At 47.9% G+C, this 18733-nt stretch overlaps 1 protein-coding gene across 4 annotated transcripts; it reads right to left on the bottom strand.

Moving 5' to 3' along the window:
• Positions 1-893: 893 nt before the first annotated feature.
• Positions 894-18701, bottom strand: SPSB3 (splA/ryanodine receptor domain and SOCS box containing 3). 4 transcript variants are annotated; one of them, XM_030545572.1, is made up of 7 exons: positions 18621-18701; positions 10751-10899; positions 7806-7983; positions 6386-6573; positions 3580-3682; positions 2627-2752; positions 894-1927 (listed from the first exon to the last, which is right to left on the bottom strand). In XM_030545572.1, the coding sequence occupies exons 2-7, from the start codon at positions 10877-10879 to the stop codon at positions 1575-1577; spliced, it is 1077 nt and encodes a 358-aa protein (XP_030401432.1). In that variant the 5' UTR covers positions 10880-10899; positions 18621-18701; the 3' UTR covers positions 894-1574. The 4 variants fall into 4 exon arrangements, with proteins under 4 accessions (XP_030401432.1, XP_030401429.1, XP_030401430.1 ...); XM_030545569.1 differs by lacking the exon at positions 18621-18701 and adding an exon at positions 18404-18588; XM_030545570.1 differs by lacking the exon at positions 18621-18701 and adding an exon at positions 18397-18441.
• Positions 18702-18733: the final 32 nt, after the last annotated feature.

The raw sequence follows: 18733 nt of genomic DNA, 5'->3' as shown, positions 1-18733 counted from the left end.
ATTTCTGTATCTGAAGTTTGTTACATAGTCAATATTCCTATCACAGTAGTGTGTGTACTTGGGGAACATTCAACAGACAGTATGCAATCAGCCTGAATGGCTCATTAGGAAGAACAATAATACTTTGAAGATACTAATCTCCTGCTTTCCTGCAAAGCTTCCTGGGTTGCTGCTTTGACACTACAGGGTCAGGTGATTGTGTCACCTGGTACTAGATGCCCATCTTGGACTTTTAGTATTTTTCCACTAAGAGGGTGTGTGTGTGTGTGTGGGGGGGGGGGTCAGACTGAGAAACAAAAAATTCCCCACCATATGTAAATTCTGTTTAAGGCTGGAGAGTGAGTTAATCATGGTCACTGGTTCTTCACTGAATCCCTGCACAGGATGACTGCTGTAAAGACTGATCAGGGGAGAAGGATTAGGACCGAGGCTCAGAAAGGTCAGCCTCTGAAGGATATTCCTGGAGATTTAAGCTGCCAACAGTGCAGTTTACCTTCAAGAAACTCTGCAACCTGCATAAAACAATATTTACAGTGAGAAATTACTATTTTATTAAGCCTAGTTTGTGTGTTGTTTTATTTGCTCAGTGTTCTGCTTTGATATGTTTGCTAGCCCTTATAATCCCTTAAAATTTATCTTTTGTAGTTAATAAAGGGGCTTGAGGGACCCATGACAGCAACACAATGCAAGGGAAACCCAGGCTGGTAGGACAGGTGGCCTAAGTGGGACCCCAGCACATACAGTGGCATACCGAAAGGGGGGTCCAACCTGTCACAGTCTCCTCCTGGTCTCTAATAGAGATTAGCTTAAGCCCTGAAGCATGAGGTTTAATAGCCCTTTCAAGACTCATTATGATACTGTCAATATTCTTGAGCCACACTTTAGCTCGTACCTTCACGGGCAGTTAAACAGTATGTTTATTACCATTTAATAGTCTTTGATACAGGAAAAGCAGCAGTAGCCAACATGCAAAGCAATTAAAGAAGTCACAGGACTCAAATGAGATCATTTACAATCAGCTCTAGCAAGTAACTGCTCGTTCACAACAATGCCAACAGTAAAGCATATAGATACAATTTTAAGAGCCCTTCTCTAAACTCTGCTGCTCTAGATCACATCCCACTGACCCGATGCCTTCATTGCAGGCATAACAGAAGACAGATGGAGTGGTAACCGATTGTCTTTTGATGGGAGCCAGGTCATTTATTGGACCATAAAGCCTGGTAGAAGAGACACACATTCTGAAGCCAGGAAGCTGGTTTGAAAGCTTGCATCTCTGCTGGAACAGTCTATGCCCTAGAGATCAGCTAGTGATGGTGGCCATGAGTAGGAGATGAAGCTAGGAAATTTTGCTGCAGGTTATCTGGGATGCCTATTTCAAAGAAGTCACTCTCCTCAGTTGGGATAGGTATTCAATGCAATGGCTGATGCTTGTAGCTTAAAAGATTTCAAGAGGGTAGAAGTCTTTGCAAACTTGTTTGTGGGGACACCAACTTCTGATCAGGTGTCTGGCCTGGATCACCCTCAGAGATAATGAAGGAGACCACCGCCCAAGGCAGTTTGTTTGAAATAACTTATGTCCTCCTGCACCTCTTCCTTTGGCATGCCTCTGCATCTGAGCCACAGGAGCTATCTGAGTCACTTCCCGACAAGGAGGAAGAAGAGGTGGAAGGCTTCAATGTGCTATAGTTCATACTCAGCACCCAGCCTAGTTTGTTGTGTAGAACTTGCTTAAGTCCTGGGGGCAATGGCAGCACTTCCAGCGTATCCACATAGTTGGGTAACAGCTGGCGGAGGCGATAACAGCAGAGGTACTGGAGGGATGTGTAGCTGGTGCATGAGCGGATCACCTTCATGCTGCTTTTGGCTGCAGTGGAACACACCATGGGGTAGAATTTCTTGTTCTGCAGTTTGGTAGCTGCAACTCCTGGGAGGAAATACAGATAAGGAGGCTGGTGTTAGTCATAGGCAAGGGCACAATTAGGTAATTGCCTATAATGCAGGGATACAGTTCCTAGGATGCCCTGTGATCTGAACTGTCACCCCTTCTCCCACCTAATTGTGGGGTCTACAAACTTATGGATAGAGATCTGGAAAGCAGGAGATTTTTGAAGTCAGGCCCGTTGAAGGAGTAAATAGGTGTTTTAGAGATACTCTGCTTTATGCATTTAATCTTCCTATAGTTTGCCATTTAAGGAAGCCCACTAACTATCCCCATCTCCAAACAGTCAGATGGCACTGAGACTTCCAAGAGGCAGCAACAATCTGAAGACCCACCCAAAGGGTCAATGTTCCATAATTCATACACCCCTCCCTCCCTTCATGTTTGTCTCATCACGTTGTTGTGCTTAAGCAGGGGTTCTCAAACTGGGGGTCAGGACCCCTCAGGGGGTTGCAAGGTTATTACATGGAGGGTCGTGAGCTGTGAGCCTCCACCCCAAACCGCACTTTGCCTCCAGCATTTATAATAGTGTTAAATATATTAAAAAAGAGCGCTTATAGTTGATAAGGGGGGTCTCACTCAGAGGCTTGCTATGTGAAAGGGATCACCAGTACAAAAGTTTGAGAACCACTGTGCTTAAGGGTGGGTTTGGCTGGATGAAGGCCATCTTGTCCCAACTCTTACCTATGCATTTCCTGTTTTTGAAGAAAGTGAGAGTTCCATGCCATGTGTCCAAATGAACCCCAATGATGGAGCCTTGGCCAAACCTTGAGGAGAAGTTCATTTTATCTCCCCTGTGATGGAGTAATCCTTAGACAGACAGACAGACAGCAGATTAAGAAGCAATTCTATACTCTTTAGATCCATCCCATCTTCCACAATCTCCTCCTAGTTTGTACAGACTGAAGGAGTCAGCCATTTAATTAAAAAACCCTGGATTTCCCCATGACCACCATTTGCTGCCCTTGATCCCAGAGCATGTGAAGGGTCTTTAGCAGGTCAGGAGACAGCCAATGGTGGCATACACTCTCGCCTCTAGATCCATGGTCAAGTATAGGCTAAACGTGTTAGAAGTCTGAAAGTTATTGCCCCTTTCTGGTGTGACAGCCTAAGTGAAATGAGCTAGGTGTCTCTTAAGGCGGTGGGGAGGGAGCCTCATTGGCAGCCTCAGCCATGGAGCAAATACAGAAAAACGGAGATTGGACTTCCTTCACTCCTTTTTCAGGTTGATAAACTTTGGCGGTGGCGGCAGGGGGGAGTTTATGCTGTTATCTACAGAGGAGGTGGGGCATGGACAAAGTTCAGCCTCTAGGTCAGTCTATGTATCCAGTTACAGGAGTTACTTCACTGTATTAAAAAGACTTTAAATGACAGAGGCAATCCTGATGGGAAAACAGCAACACTGGCAATATGTATGGATTCTCTCCACTGCCCAAATGAAAGGCTGGCTGTGGCCAGCAGTTTCAGTCCAAGTCCATTAGGGATATCAGAGCAGATTCACAGTCCAGGTACCCATTTCAGTCTTATTCCCATCCCTCAGAGCACTTCCACAATTGCTAGGATTAGGTTTCTTCATATCCATGAGCCTTCCCCCATGAACTCAAAAGACAGCAGTCCCCCTTCCTATCCTGCATTACCTGTGTATGAGAGTCCCCAGCTGTCTTCATCCTTGCCCAGCAGACTACAGAATGTGTGGCGGTACTTGTCGAGATTCACCTCTGAAGTCCCAATTCCCACCATCTGGACAGAGGTAGCCCATGCCAAAGAAGAAAACAAGACCTTTGTTTCTGCCATGGAACCACTCAGGGCATTAAGCACAGCATAGCAGTGAGATGCAATACAGGAGTGTGATGCTCTGTACCTCGAGGGGACACTCTACACCCCCATGTTCATCTTTATAAAATGATTGTGTGGTATCCAATGCAAAGTTTATCACGTTGGGTGTCTTCGGCAGGCTCATGATGCACTGAGCATTGCTCTTATAGTAATGTTATAGGTTATAACTTCATGTATGGAGGTAGGAGGCTGAAAATGTATCCTCATGGCTTAAAATAAGCCCAGGTAAAAACTCTCCAAGAGCAGAGAGGGAGTTCACACCTCATCAGGCAGGTATGGGACAAACCCAGCCCAACCTCACAGGAACAAAGGACGCTGGCCTAGGCAGCAACAAAAGAATCTGTCAGACTCTGAGTGAGTAACCAACCTTCCTTTGGTCAGTCTGGGACTGCGATGAGGTAATGCTCACCTGACTCTGAAGGGGGCAAAGCCAAGAGGGAAGAAAGGACATGATAAAAGGGAGAGACATTTGCCATGCTCTTCCTCCCTCTCTCTTCCAACTTCATCTACAGACACCACACTAAGCAACTGAAGTGATGATCAAAGGGGAGAGCCTGGCTGAAGAGCAACCAGCCAGCCTGAGGTGAGAAACATCTAAGTTTGTAAGGACACTGAAAGTGTTGAGATCAGCTTAGAACATGTTTTGCTTTTATTTCATTTGACCAAATCTGACTTGTTATGCTTTGACTTATAATCACTTAAAATCTATCTTTATAGTTAATAAATCTGTTTCTTTATTCTACCTGAAGCAGTGTGTTTGGTTTGAAGCGTGTCAGAGACTCCTCTGGGGATAACAAGCCTGGTGCATATCAATTTTTTGTTAAACTGACCAAATCATATAAGCTTGCAGCCTCCAATGGGCATAACTGGAGACTGCAAGACAGAGGTTCCTAGGGTTGTGTCTGGGACCAGAAATATTGGCTAGTGTCATTAGCTTGTAAGTAGCTGGGAGCAGCTTACACGCCAGAGGCTGTGTGCGAACAGCCCAGGAGCAGGGGTTCTCACAGCAGAGCAGGGTAAGGCTGGCTCAAAGAGTCAAGGATTGGAGTGACCTAGCAGATCACTGGTCCAGACAACACCAGAGGGGAACGTCACAAGGAGTTGCACCTTTGGGTCTCTCCCTCTGCTACTTTTATTAGCATGTCCCAGTAGGCTCCATCGGACTTTCTGGGCAAGTTACTGCGTTCTAGGAGTTTGCCCACCTCACTCAGGCAAAAATAGTAAATCAGGAGATGGTCACATCAAAAGCCAGCATTACAACTCCAAAGGGGGATTGGAAAATGGTATTGTTAGCTAAATATAGCAACTCTTCACTTAACATCCTCCCGCTTAACAGTGTTTCAAAGTTACATCGCTGCTCAATTAGGGAACATGCTCTTTTAAAGTTGTACAATGCTCCCTTATAACGTCGTTTGGCTGCCTGCTCTGTCCACTGCTTGTAAGATTCTGCGGAAAAGCAGAGACTTTACAAGGGAGCATTGCACAAGTTCCTCTTCTCCGCCTCTTCTCCCTCCCTCCCAGCGCTTCCCCCACTGCGTCTCCACTCCTCCCACTCTCTCCCTCCCAGAAAGTCCTAAGCGCGAAGCGCTGGGAGGGAGGGGGAGGAGCAGGGAAGTGCCACATCTCTGCTCCAGCCCCTCTCTCCCAGAAAGTCTTAGATCTTTCGGGGGGGGGGGGGGAGGAACGAGGATGCGGCGTGCTCCGGAGAGGAGATGAAGTTGAAGTTGGAGTGGGAAGAGGTGGGCCTGGAGTGGAGTGGGGACGGGAAGAGGCGGGCCTGCAACATCCCCCAGCAAAGTCAGCACCTGTTCTTCTCCAGGGAAGCTGCTGCTGCGAAGGTGCTTCCTAGCATCCTTGCCTGCAGAGGGCTGTGCCTGTGTGACGTAAGCCTGGGGCACTTCCCAACCACAGTACAGTAAATAATACCTTTTGTCTGCCCCAAAAAAATTTCCTTGGAACCTAACCTCCTGCATGAAATCTTATGGGAAAATTAGATTTATTTAACTTAAAGTTGCATTTTGCAGGAAAAACTACAACATTAAGTGAGGTGTTACTATAGTAACTTCTTTATCTACATGCTTCAGTGCTGTTCCAGCATTCACCACACGTTAGGAACTAGTCAGAAAAAGGTGCAGCTCTGACTGGACAGGAATCTGGCATTTCTCTGCATTCTGTCACTTCAAGCGCTGTGTGACAGGGCCCATCTCTCTATTTTGTCATGTTGAGACAACCACAGCTGACCTACAAATAATAATGTAACAAAAGGCATGAAAGAGAGCCAGGAGATGTGGGTCCTATACATGACCTCCACTGACTCAGAGATCTCAAGTAAGTCACTTAACTTCTTTGCTTCAGTCTAATTGAAGTTCTTGGGCTCAATATAGGGGTATTGTGGTGAAATTGAATGGCCTGTGCCACACAGGTCAGAGCAGATGATCTAATGGTCCCTTCAGACATTAAACGGTTAGTTTCCCTGTCTGGTAGCTGAGGAGGATTCCAATTTTCGTGAAGTACTTTGAGAGCTATTGATGAGGCATGTACTGTTCTGTTAAAAGCTCGTCTATCTCTGTGCACCTACTTGTTCCTAAACAGCTTGTCTCAACATACCATGTCAGTGCCATAGACTGGCGAGGTCATCTTGATCTCCCAGAAGTGCTGCCCCTCTGCCAGCTCCTTGTTCCCACGGATAGCAGCAGTGCCACAGCTGTACTCTGTGTGGAAGTTCACTTTGCGGTTGTCACAGGTCAGGAGGGTTGCAGTCGATTTGTTCATGTCATCCCACACCCACTCAAAGTCTGTTCAGAAGACAACAATATCTTTAGGAGATGGGGCTATATGAGACAGCACCAACCCAGAAACAGAACAGTTTAACAGCCTTTAAGATTTTTTAAATACCAAGCTGGGTTAGTTGAACAGTCAGCTTGTATTCTGACTGGGGATGTCATACCAGCATGGTCCATCCTTAACCACATCTGTCACCATCAACAAACAATGGTTCTCCTTTAGAGGTAACATCAGAGCTCAGATATGAAAGCAACTTGTCTTACAACTGCAGTTACCCAACACTGTTGCATATATAACTGCTGTCAGTTAGCATGTGAGGTTGGGATGGAATCCAGGCCATGAATGAGACAGAGTAATGTTGCCTTCAGTGTTCATTATAAAAAGCAATGTCAATCTGAAAGACAAGCAAGAAACGACCCAGATGACATCTAAGCTGGGAAAATGAGAATTTAAGAGACTTCTAGAGCATCCTTGATTTTTGGAGAATCCCATTTTTATTCCCCTTAGGCTCATGGAATTACAGCCGGAGGATAAGCAGTGTGCTGGCTTCTCATTCCTCATCTATGAGCACCCCCACCATCTGGCCAGGCCCAGATTTTATCTAGCTCTCCTAATGCACAATAAGCCTGATCTTCAATACTCCTTAATTCAGTACAATTAGCAAACTGGTCAGGTAGTGAGCCGAGTTTGATCCTCATTACATGTCCACTGCCCCACAGTTCAGACTACAGGTGTATGAACAGCAACATGCACTGGATTACATTAATGTGAAGTAGGAACCATTTTGTTTGTACCTGCAGCATCCACATGGGGAGTTACAGCAAATTGGTGTGCACTGCTATTCACACCCCAGAAGTTCATGGCGGGGTAGTGCAGATATGCCCTGGGATGTAAACATGAAGTTCAATTTCACTTGTGACCTAAGCCAGATTTGAAACCAGGCCCCCACACGTGAGATCTGGTGCATTAACATCTTTAAAGTTTAGCCTGTGAATCATACAGGATTTAATATACTGGTTATGTCATAAAAACAAAATAGCACCCCATGCAGGAATAGCCCAGATTATATTTTCCCCACTAAGAATGCAGCGGTGATCCCCCTCCCCACACTTCTCTACAGATGAGCAAGGGGCATCATCATCTGCATAACATGAGGGGAACCTGAAACATACAGGCAAAGAGAAAGCAGCACAGTTCAACACCCAGAGGAATAGTAAAAGCAGTTTAAGAGCTGCTTCCTTACACTCATCCTCTTCACCGCACTGGCAGTCCTTGATGTGATGGATAGTGTGCAGACTGGAGCAGTAGGGAGTCTCATTCTGGTTCTCACAGTTGCAGTAGGACTCTCCTGTTACAGGAATGGCACTGGGGATGGAGGGCGAAAGGGAAGGAAACTCTGGCTCAGAGTCAGAGTCACTGTGCTGCCATGGAAAAGCAAAGGGACACCATCAGAAAGCTAAAATTTGAGGGCCATCCCATAGCTCCAGCAGTGCTTTACAAAGCCATGGCTTGACACTCCTTGTATTACAGCAATACTCAAAGGTCCCAGCGGGTACATGCCCAAAAAAGCCCACACAGATGAGTGGATGGGGAAGGATGCAAAGTTCAAGCAAAGTGAAGGAGGCGGACAACAAGCACATTGCATTCCAGGTCTTGATTTTACAAAGGGAGAGCGAGGTTGGGCAGCTGACAGATTGACGTGGAAAAAGGGGCTAGGATGCTACCAACAGTAGTACAGCAAGCAAGGGGGAAAACGTACAGTGCATTTCAGAAGTGAGGGAATGGTGGCTTCAAGCAGTAACTGATGCCGCTCCTCATGTGGAGGAGAGGACAACACTCCATGTTGGTCCTGTCCTAGGGAACAGGTGATTGGAAGGCCTCACATACTTTCATTAAAAAGCTTTTGCTTAAAGACATTTAGTTACAACAGCACCTAAACATTACTATCCCAATATGCTAGCAGATCAAACAGCTGAACCTAAACCGATTTCTTTTATGCAGTATTTGTATTTCAAGGTGCAGGGCCCGACTCTAATCTCAATGACTTTAATAAATTACTCTAGATTTACACTGGTGTTAGATAATTAGCCCATTTTTCCTATGTATTCCTGCTCCATTGCCCAGATTGAATGTCATACTTAAAGGCTACAAGGACACTTGGAGATACTTGGATTTTGTACAACAATGGCTCGTTTGTGCATAGCCCACACAAGTGCTCTCCTCTCTTCAGCAAATTGTTTTGATGTTCAGGCCAAACATCTAGAAAGACACATTTCTGCCCTTCATTTTCCTCTACTTTCCTCTCCACAGAAGTGACCTTGCAAGGGAGTTTAGCCTGTATAACAGGGGTATCAAACACGGCCTGAGGGGTTATTTTCTGTGGCCCACGAGCTCCTCGCAACCCCCCCGCCCTCCACCAGTGTTTACCTAGAGCGGCTCCGGCCTGACGTGCACCGGAGGAAGGGCAGGCTCCCTGCCTTCCCTGCCCTGCGCCGCTCCGGGAAGCGGATGGAACATGGGGAATGGGGGGAAAGGGGTCTGTGTGTTGCTTTTGCTTCAGGCTGCGCCCCCAGCAGCTCCCATTGGGCACGGTTCCCCATTCCTGGCCAATGGGAGTTGCTGGGGGCGCAGCCTGAAGGAAAAGCAACACACAGAGCCCTGTGCCCCACCTCCCCCAGGTTCCAGCTGCTTCCCAGAGTGGTATGGGGGTGGGATGGTGCAGGACAGGCAGGGAGCCTGCCCTGCCCCCAGTGCGCACCAGGCCAGAGCTCACCCCCCTGAACCCTTCCTGCAGCTGAACCCCTTACTGCACCCCACACCCTTCCTGCACCCCGACCCCCTGCCGTACCCCTCCTGCACCCTGACTCCCTGCCCTGAGCCCCCACCACACCCCGACCCCCTGCCCTGAGCCCCCTGCAGCACCCCACACCCTGAGCCCCTGCCGTGAGCCCTCTGCCGTGAGCCTCTTGCAGCCCAACCCCCTGCCACACCCCGACCCCCTGCCCTGAGCCCTTGCTGCACCCCACACCCCTCCTGCACCCCACATCCCTGCCCTGAGCCCCCTGCCACACCCCGCACCCCTGCCTTGAGCCCCCTGCCACACCCTGACCCTCTGCCACACCCCTCTTGCAGCCCAACCCCCTGCCACGCCCAAAACCCCTGCCCTGAGCCCCCTGCCGCACCCCTCCTGCATCCCAACCCCCTGCCCTGAGCCCTTGCCGCACCCCACACCCCTCCTGCACCTTGACCCCCTGCCCTGAGCGCCCTGCTGCACCACAGACCCTGACGCCCTGCCTAGCCCCCTGCCGCACCCCGCACCTTGAACCCTTCCCTGGGCCCCCGCTGCACCCCTCTTGCAGCCCAACCCCTTGCCACACCCAATACCCCTGCCCTGAGCCCCCTGCCACACCCCGCACCTTGACCCCCTCCCTGGGCCCCTGCTGCACCCCTCCTGTAGCCCAAGCGCCTGCCCTAAGCCCCCTCCCATACCTCAACCCCCTGCCCTGAGCCCTCTGCCGCACCCCAACCCCCTGCCGCACCTCTCACTCCAACTCCCTGCCCTGAGCCCCCACCACACCCCTCCTGCACCCCCTGGGGGCAGAGTTGGGGTGAGGATTTCAGGGAAGGGGTTGGAATGGGGGCAGGGAAGGGGTGGGAAGAGGCGGGGCAGGGGGGAGGTGTCAGTAATGCAGCCCTCGGGTCAATGTACTAGTCCTCACGTGGCCCTTGTGGTCATTTGAGTTTGAGACTCCTGCTGTATAACTAGGAGTTGGGGGAAAGCAAGCTATTTTAATGTATCCCTTCTTACATGGTTCTATTTCTTTTCCTGCTTCATTCCCACCTTCCAACTCTTCTACATCAATTTATACCAAGTGAGCCAAATTCAGAGGTGGTGTATCAAGGGGACTTGTAAGTTACAGGCTGGTAATTGGGTGAGAGTCCAAGTTCTCATAACATACACCGGGGGCAGAAAGTAATTTGCATCAGCTTAGATGCCCTATAAGCTTAGGCTACTAGCCTCCTGTCCAAATATGGCTTATTGTGCATGCTATTGCCACACTGGGCACCTAGCCCTCAAGACACTAGTCACCTGCATTCTGAGAGGAGGAAAGGTTTCCTCAATGAGTGTTTAAAATATCCTCTTCTAAAGCATTTTTTAACTTTGGAAGCCTTAATATTCCAACCTACCTGCCCATCAGAGTCATAGCTCCACCCATGGGCTCCAGAAGCCAAAGCTACCGCCCGTGCATCTGCTTCCCGGCGTACCCCACTCAGGACAAAGTGCCAGGCCCTGCTGTTGCGTGTGCGTCGTGCCATGGTGTTTTGAGACAGATAATCTGCAAAACGGAAAGGGAAGAAAATAAGATAGTGGACCACAAGCTTAATATGAGTCAACAGTGTGATACTGTTGCAAAAAAAGCAAACGTGATTCTGGGATGCATTAACAGGTGTGTTGTAAACAAGACACGAGAAGTCATTCTTCCGCTTTACTCTGCGCTGGTTAGGCCTCAACTGGAGTATTGTGTCCAGTTCTGGGCACCGCATTTCAAGAAAGATGTGGAGAAACTGGAGAGGGTCCAGAGAAGAGCAACAAGAATGATTAAAGGTCTTGAGAACATGACCTATGAAGGAAGGCTGAAGGAATTGGGTTTGTTTAGTTTGGAAAAGAGAAGACTGAGAGGGGACATGATAGCAGTTTTCAGGTATCTAAAAGGGTGTCATCAGGAGGAGGGAGAAAACTTGTTCACCTTAGCCTCCAATGATAGAACAAGAAGCAATGGGCTTAAACTGCAGCAAGGGAGATTTAGGTTGGACATTAGGAAAAAGTTCCTAACTGTCAGGGTAGTTGGACACTGGAATAGATTGCCTAGGGAAGTTGTGGAATCTCCATCTCTGGAGATATTTAAGAGTAGGTTAGATAAATGTCTATCAGGGATGGTCTAAACAGTATTTGGTCCTGCCATGAGGGCAGGGGACTGGACTCGATGACCTCTCGAGGTCCCTTCCAGTCCTAGAGTCTATAAGATTACCCAGAGCAGCATAGTTAACTGGAAAGGATCTCTTTGTGTACCACCTCCTTCCAGTGATAGGTTTCCCCAACTCCTTACAGCTGTCATCAGGCTCCAACCCCCTCTCCTGGCCACCTTGTGAATAGGTTTGGGATCGCCCAGGTCAGGTCAAACCTGGACCTTCACCACGACCTTATGGAACCATGCCTCACAAACTACTCTCTGACTAGACTAGTAAGACACACACCTTTCATAGCATGGTCAATGCTATACCTGTTGGCCAGCAGGGGTTGCTGCTGAGCAATACAAGCATAAACCTACCCTCAGGAGCCAAGCTCACCACCTTTGCAGAACTCCCAGCCCAAATTAGCTGAAAGAAATACCAGGATTTACTTCACTTTGAACTGGGTTACCAGAAATACTCCTAGAAGCACAAAGGGGAGGTGGTGCCACCCTGCACTGGCATATAAGGGAGAATTGCTACTGCACAAACCACCCAACACCCTCATCTTTGTCCTGAAAAGAGATGAAGATTAACAATAATTGACATACACGCACCTGTGGGTCCAGTAACTACACTGTGCATAGCCAAGTTCTGATGCTAAACTCTCCCATTCATAGCTGTCTATGGCATTGCCTCCTGGATCCACAGTCATTACACAAGTTGATCTGTGTGCGGCTGTCTGCTCATCTTTGACTAATTTACTATAATGGGAAGAGAAGATAGACCAACTTCTTGCTGTGCAGGGACAATGATCTTTTTCAAGTATCAGAGGGGTAGCCGTGTTAGTCTAGATCTGTAAAAGCAGCAAAGAGTCCTGTGGCACCTTATAGACTAACAGACGTATTGGAGCATGAGCTTTCGTGAGTGAATACCCACTTCGTCAGATGCAAATGATCTTTTCATCAGCTTGTCCTGAACAAAAACTTCTTGTGTGTTTCTGAATCCTAGCCAGCTGCGTCTCAGAGACCAAGTTTGGGGAGGTTCTATTTCCCCCAGAGAGACCAGAACAAGTTTCTAGCCATTACATCAACAACTCACATAAAGAAACAGAAGAGCCAATTCTTGCTGCTCAATCCCCTCCTTTCCCCCCTAGAATCTCCTTTTAGTATGTCATACACAAAAAACACCCTCCCTCCTCTTCAGAGCTTTCCACTAGGGTTCCACACCTCTTCCAAACATCCCTTAAACCAGGGTTTCTCAAACTGGGGGTCGGGACCCCTCAAGGGGTCATGAGGTCATTACATGGGGGGTTGCCAGCTGTCAGCCTCCACCCTAAACCCTGTGTTTCCTCCAGCATTTATAATGAGGTGTTAAATATATAAAAATGTGTTTTTAATTTATAAGGGGGGGTGTCGGACTCAGAGGCTTGCTATGTGAAAGGGGTCACCAGTACAAAAGTTTGAGAACCACTGCCTTAAACTCATGTGCAAATCCCTCTAATTCTGAAAATGCCAAGTTCCCTTAGAGCAAACATGCTAGAGAGTGCCTTGTCCCACACGGCCCCGCTGTTGAGGCGGTATCCCTGCCCTATGCAGCTCTTAATTATCTTTTGCTAACAAAATAAAAAGGCACTGGCCTAAGCCTGACACTTAATCATTCACTGTACTCTCCTACACCAATTCTAAAAGAGAAAGAGCCATCTCTTAGCCTCTTTAACATATCTGTGGACAGGGTGCTGCCCGTATACTGTACTGCCACAGACTCCTCAGTTTTGAGTTAGAAGAAAGGAGTAAAGAAGAATAAGTGGCATTTACCAGCATTTTATGCAACACAAACATCTGAGATTCATGCGATTTTCTGTTCTTCCCCATGATCCATTTCTACCTCCCTGTGGGATGCCCAGAGATTTGGTTCAGGGCACTGCTGACAGTGAGGGAACTGAAAACTATTAGTTTAGATAATAGTTAGTCCTGACATGAGTGCAGGGGACTGGAGTAGATGACCTTGCAAAGTCCCTTCCAGTCCTGCAATTCTGTGAGTCTATTCCCAGCGCACCCCTTCTGAAACACACAGACACTCTAATTCCTCATTCTATTCTTAAAGCAGGAAAGAAAGTGCTGAATCACACACCAGCCCTACCCTAGAAGACCCTGCGGAAACCCTTATGGTATAATACCAGCTTCCTACTCTTTCCACACACACCTGATTTAGGAGCAGCTCATATGGATTTGGAATCTGTGACCACAGTTCTAAATGGGAGGGGACACAGAGGTCAATGTTTTATTCCTGAAAATCACTCCTAAGTGTAAATACCAGTCTGTTAACTTTTGCTGAGACTCATGCACATGTTCTGGCAGCAGTTAAGGGATTATCTGTGGAACATCACAAGATGCACAGATATGTTCATTTAGGGCAGGTGGGGGAAGATACCATAGATAGTGCCAGTACTGCCTCACCAGTATGAAGACCTCTGTTTCCTTGACACTTTTCAATAGATTTTATATCGGGTTTGGAGACTGTGCTGGTTTCATTAACAAACTGTCTTCTTTTAGCAGTGGATAAAGATAAAATGCCCATACCAATTATTTTAGATTCAGCAGCAGCGGCCTTTGATACCAACAATCCCTTAAGGATAGGCAGTCAGGCTCCAGTTGCTCCATTTGCCTGACAGGACCCAGATGACAGTACAGAGATTGCTCCTTCACTCCAAGGGCTCTCATGTTGGCGTCAAAGGATACTAATCTTGTAGCCCACCAGTTCAATCTGTACATTACCCTGCTAGTGAAGACAGTAAAATGTAGTACCACCAAGCTCTAAGGCTTAAATATTAGATCGACCTAGCTATGTCACTCAGAGCTGTGAAGAATTTTGCACCCCATGCAAAGTAGTTAGGCTGACTTAACCCCCTGTGTAGATACAGATAGGTCAATGGAAGCATTCTTCCATCAACACAGCTGTGGAGAGGCAGATCAGTTACATTGACGGAAAAATCTCTTCCATTGATGTAGGAAGCTGTGCTGCTGTAGGGTAGACATACAGTAAGTCTCCACTTTTCAGACCTGGATGGTGCAGTTCTGCTTTATCATGGTCCAGCCAAGACTGGGGGCCAAAGATGAAAGAACTGGCTGAAGCTTAATTGGGATAAGACCAATAACAGTGATAAAATGGGGTGGGAGAAGTCAAAGGAAACAGCCCAGTACATTTTTGGTGCTCGGGGAAAAAATAAAAATAAAAAAAATGTATTCCTCAACCAAAAGGGTAGTCTCATTATCAATAATTACTCGAACTATCTGCCACTCAAGTTTGCTATATTCTAGGAGTCTTACTTGGCAGCTGCTACTGGGAGTTTCTTTTCATCTGTGCTTGGCCAGAGGTTGCGACTTTTCCCATCAGCCATGAGATCTCAGCGCAGGGCACACACCTTTGTCACCAGCTGAATGACTGTAATGGGGTTGCACCAATATACTAAACTTTGACAGACACATTCTGCACTATTTGGTTCCCAGTATCTCTTGCATGGAACATATCCCTAAGGTTCAGAGGTCAGCCTGGCTCCCTAATGCACTCTGGGTGTAGTTTGACATGGGTTGGGTCCCGGATATTTTACACAATTCTCATTTTGCTTTAATCCAGCAGCTGTGATCAGCTGGGACAACTGAGCCAGCAGTCCTTGTGATAATGCTTTCTGGAGCCTGGAGTTCTTGAAGTGGAAGGAGGGGACTAAACTCAGAAACTGGCTTCCTTCCCTTGGGCAGAGGAGGCTGCATTTGATTGCCTTCCGGGGACTTTGCTAGACTTCCTCTTACCCAGGATTTCGCAGACAGGGAAAGCAGAGGTGGGCAAGAGGGAGGGTTTCTTAGTGTCCTGCCCCCCACTCCAGTTAACATTACAGAAGAACAGACCTGGCAAGAAAAGTACCTTAGAAAGGGGCATAAAAGAACACATACCCTAGGGAGGAGTAGGAACATAGAAAAGGAGATTGGGTGTCTGTCTAGAGGTACAGATTGAGTCAATCAGGTTCCTTTGAAGGAGGGAAGAAAGAAGAGAATGTCCATATCCAAATATGATTTACTTCTAGTTCAGGGAGACTGCAGGCAGCAGGAAGTACACGAGTCAGACAAAGCCTAATTATTGACAAGCAACCTCAAGAATCAGCTTAGTCTTTATTCAGCAGCTGACACTTGAGAACCAGTCTCCTTCCTTTCCATAAGTTATAATTGGATCTAACCTGTGATGGGGAAGGGAGAGCAAGTCTCAGTCAGTGAGCAAAGATTAAAGGCCCAAACCTGTTGCTGCTGAGGTCAAGAAGTTTTGCCAGTGGTTCATGTGGGAGCAGGATTGGACCCTAAATAGATTAATGGAAAACCTGCACCCAGGTTACTTGTCAAGCATCAGCAGAATGCCAAGTTGTTTAAACACTGCTACTACATAGGAAGAGTAGATCAGAGATCTCCAGGGGAGAGTGGAAAACATTCATTATCGGTGCCCAAGCTGATAAGAGAGTAAAGTGTTAACTTGACACAAAAAAGCTAGTCTGATCTTACTCATCAGAAGTAAAACCTGTTTGAAAGCAGAGCCTGTGAAAAGGAGAAGAAAGATACTAGGGTAAGGTTAGAGGGCCAATAACGCTGAGGCAAGGATTTAGCCTATAGGTGAAGGAGAACTGTGGAGGAAATATACCCCAAGGAGGTACACAATGTTACTGGAGTGGGGTGATACTCCACAGGGAAGGGCAAAGTTTTAATTCCAGTGGAAGAGACTAAAAATAGTACTTGTAAAGATACTGGGCAACTCAATATATTTTAAGCCACTGTATAAAGCATTAAAAGCCATAGTCATAAAAAGAGATAAATAAGAACAATTTGAGGCATCTCAGAAGCAGAAGTGAACAGTAAACAGCACAAGACAGGTAAAGGTTAATACAGACTCAAAAGTGGCTATACTCAGTCATCTAGGAGGTAGGAAGAAAGGTTTAGACACATTTTTAAAAGTCATGCACAAAGGACTGAGACCGATTTCAGGGAGGAGAAAGTCCCATGGTTGAGGGCCCATCACAGAACAGGTCCATTCTCACACTGACCCAAGACAGTGGGATCACCACAAGCCAGGCACGCATGATCACAGATATCTGGGACTGTACAAGGTCTGAGGAAGTCTAGAATGAAGCTTTAGCTGATTGCATGCAATGTGCCAAGGCTCAGCAGTACCAGTTTCAGGTCTATGTGGCACCTGATTGGCAGTTAACAAAAGATGACAGGATCAATGTAATATGATGATGGTTGCTCAGAGCAGCAAGCAGATTATCTCCTGCACATCTGCTCAGCAGGTAAGTGACAGAGCTACCCTGTCAGGAAGGAATTAGAATAACTGAGCTCATAGTCAGGAGGACTGGTGATGCTGCTGCTGCGAGGTCGGCATGGAATAAAGAAAGCAGCAGCCTGCACAACTACAAGAGCCATATTCAACACACTCAGCACACTGCGAGGGCAAAGAATGATGCCAGGCTGCAAAGTACCTCTGAGAAAGTTGCCCAAATGTGCAGGGACACTAAGGAAGAAAGAGCAGCTCAATAACAATGACCCCTTCTACCTAGCTACACAGATTCTGTTCCCTCAGGATGCAAACAAGAAAGCCACGGGGCTGCAGCTGGCAGAATCAGCCATTTGTCCAGGCTAGGGCTCTAACTGCAGAATTCCTGGGTGAGGTGTCATAACTGTTCTACTCAGATCTGAACCTTAGAGTTCAGAACAGGAGAAGCTAGCATGAAACCTTCAAACTTAATTACCAGCTTGAATCTGATATCGCTGCCACCAGCCAGAATTCCAGTGTCTGGCTCACTCTGGTCTCTCCAAAACCTTCCCTGGGGAACCCCCAAGACTCAGATGCCCTGAGTCTCACCACAAAGGGAAATAACCCACTTCCCTTCTCCCTCTTTCCCTCCAGGTGTTCCCTCCCTGGGTTCCTGGAGAGATATACAGATTCAAGCTCTGTGAATTTAAACAAAGGGATTTTACCCTTTTTACCTCCCCCCCAAATTTGAAAAAGTCTTGTTTCCTGATTGGTCCTCTGGTCAGGTGTTTGGTTCCCTGTGTTAACCCTTTACAGGTAAAAGAACATTAACCCTTAGCTATCTGTTTATGACACTGGGGCACAAGAGGGGGAGGGTGGTGTCACTAGTGTGCAACTGGCACTCAAGCCTGTGGGTTTTAAGAGAGACTTTGCCTAGAGCTCTCAAGTACAGACCAGCACCACAGACAGCAATTCTGTATTCCTAAAGTCCCTACACCAGACTCTTATCCACAGCATCCAAGGCAGCATGTCAATCCCTCAGTGATGACACAGAGGCCAGCAGTACGGACTGGCTCCTGTCTGCTAGAGATGGCTAGAACCAGACCCGTTCCACACCCCACTCCCTTATGCTCAAGGAAGCCCAGCCTGGCCAGAGAACACGACTGACCCCAATACAAACCCAGCAGGCATTCAGAGAACCAGGGACTGAGCCCATATGCCAGGGGAGGGGAATAGGGGTGGCTAGCGAGCAGTATGGGCTCCCCGTCGTCCCACACAGGACAAAGACTGACCCCACAGGGGGGAACAGGTTTTAAAGGCTACAGATCCACACCCCTTCCTGCACAAATGTACTGCTCCTCCCAGGCAGCAGCCCTTTAACAGAGCACGGATCTCCCGCCCAGAAACAGGCTGCTGGCTCACTCTCCCTGCACAGATTCCCCTCCTCCCCGCCACCCAGGGACCGGCCGCAGCTTATCTCCCCGGCACAGATCCCCCTCCCCAGCCCGGGGACAGGTGGCAAATGCATCCACCCCCCGCGCTCTTCGCAGATTCCCCCGCCCCGGAACAGACCGCAACCTCACCCCGCCTACCTCTTACCTGCTCCGCAGCGTCTACCGGGACCCTGGCTCTCCCTCTGACCTACTTCTCCCCTCCCAAGATATAAACAATCCACGCTCCGCACCGCCCCTTCCGCGCCCATTGGTCGCGCCTTCTGAGCGAGACGGGGCCTCGCCTCATCTGACATCCTCAGTTGGACCGTGCTCCCCTCACTCACAGATCAGGGGTCGGGGATAAAATCATTAATTTCTCATACCATTGGCCACTTGGGCTGTCAGTCCTTAGAGGGCTGCGCCATTGGAGGAAAGTTTCAAACGCAGCCACCGACACTCTTTACAGCATGGTCACGTCACAGGTAAAAATCACACA

This window comes from Gopherus evgoodei, unplaced genomic scaffold (genome assembly GCF_007399415.2).
Source record: "Gopherus evgoodei ecotype Sinaloan lineage unplaced genomic scaffold, rGopEvg1_v1.p scaffold_38_arrow_ctg1, whole genome shotgun sequence".
NCBI classification, from domain to species: domain Eukaryota; kingdom Metazoa; phylum Chordata; order Testudines; family Testudinidae; genus Gopherus; species Gopherus evgoodei.
This window is presented reverse-complemented; position numbering and strand designations above follow the sequence as displayed.

Coding starts and splice junctions, on each gene's coding strand:
- SPSB3 (XM_030545569.1), bottom strand. CDS start 18,551: ATGTCAGATGAGGCGAGGCCCCGTCTCGCTCAGAAGGCGCGACCAATG. Junction 2,753..3,579: donor CTGGGGACTCTCATACACAG/GTAATGCAGGAT, acceptor TGTCTGTCTAAG/GATTACTCCATCACAGGGGA. Junction 1,928..2,626: donor CAAAAACAGGAAATGCATAG/GTAAGAGTTGGG, acceptor ATTTCCTCCCAG/GAGTTGCAGCTACCAAACTG.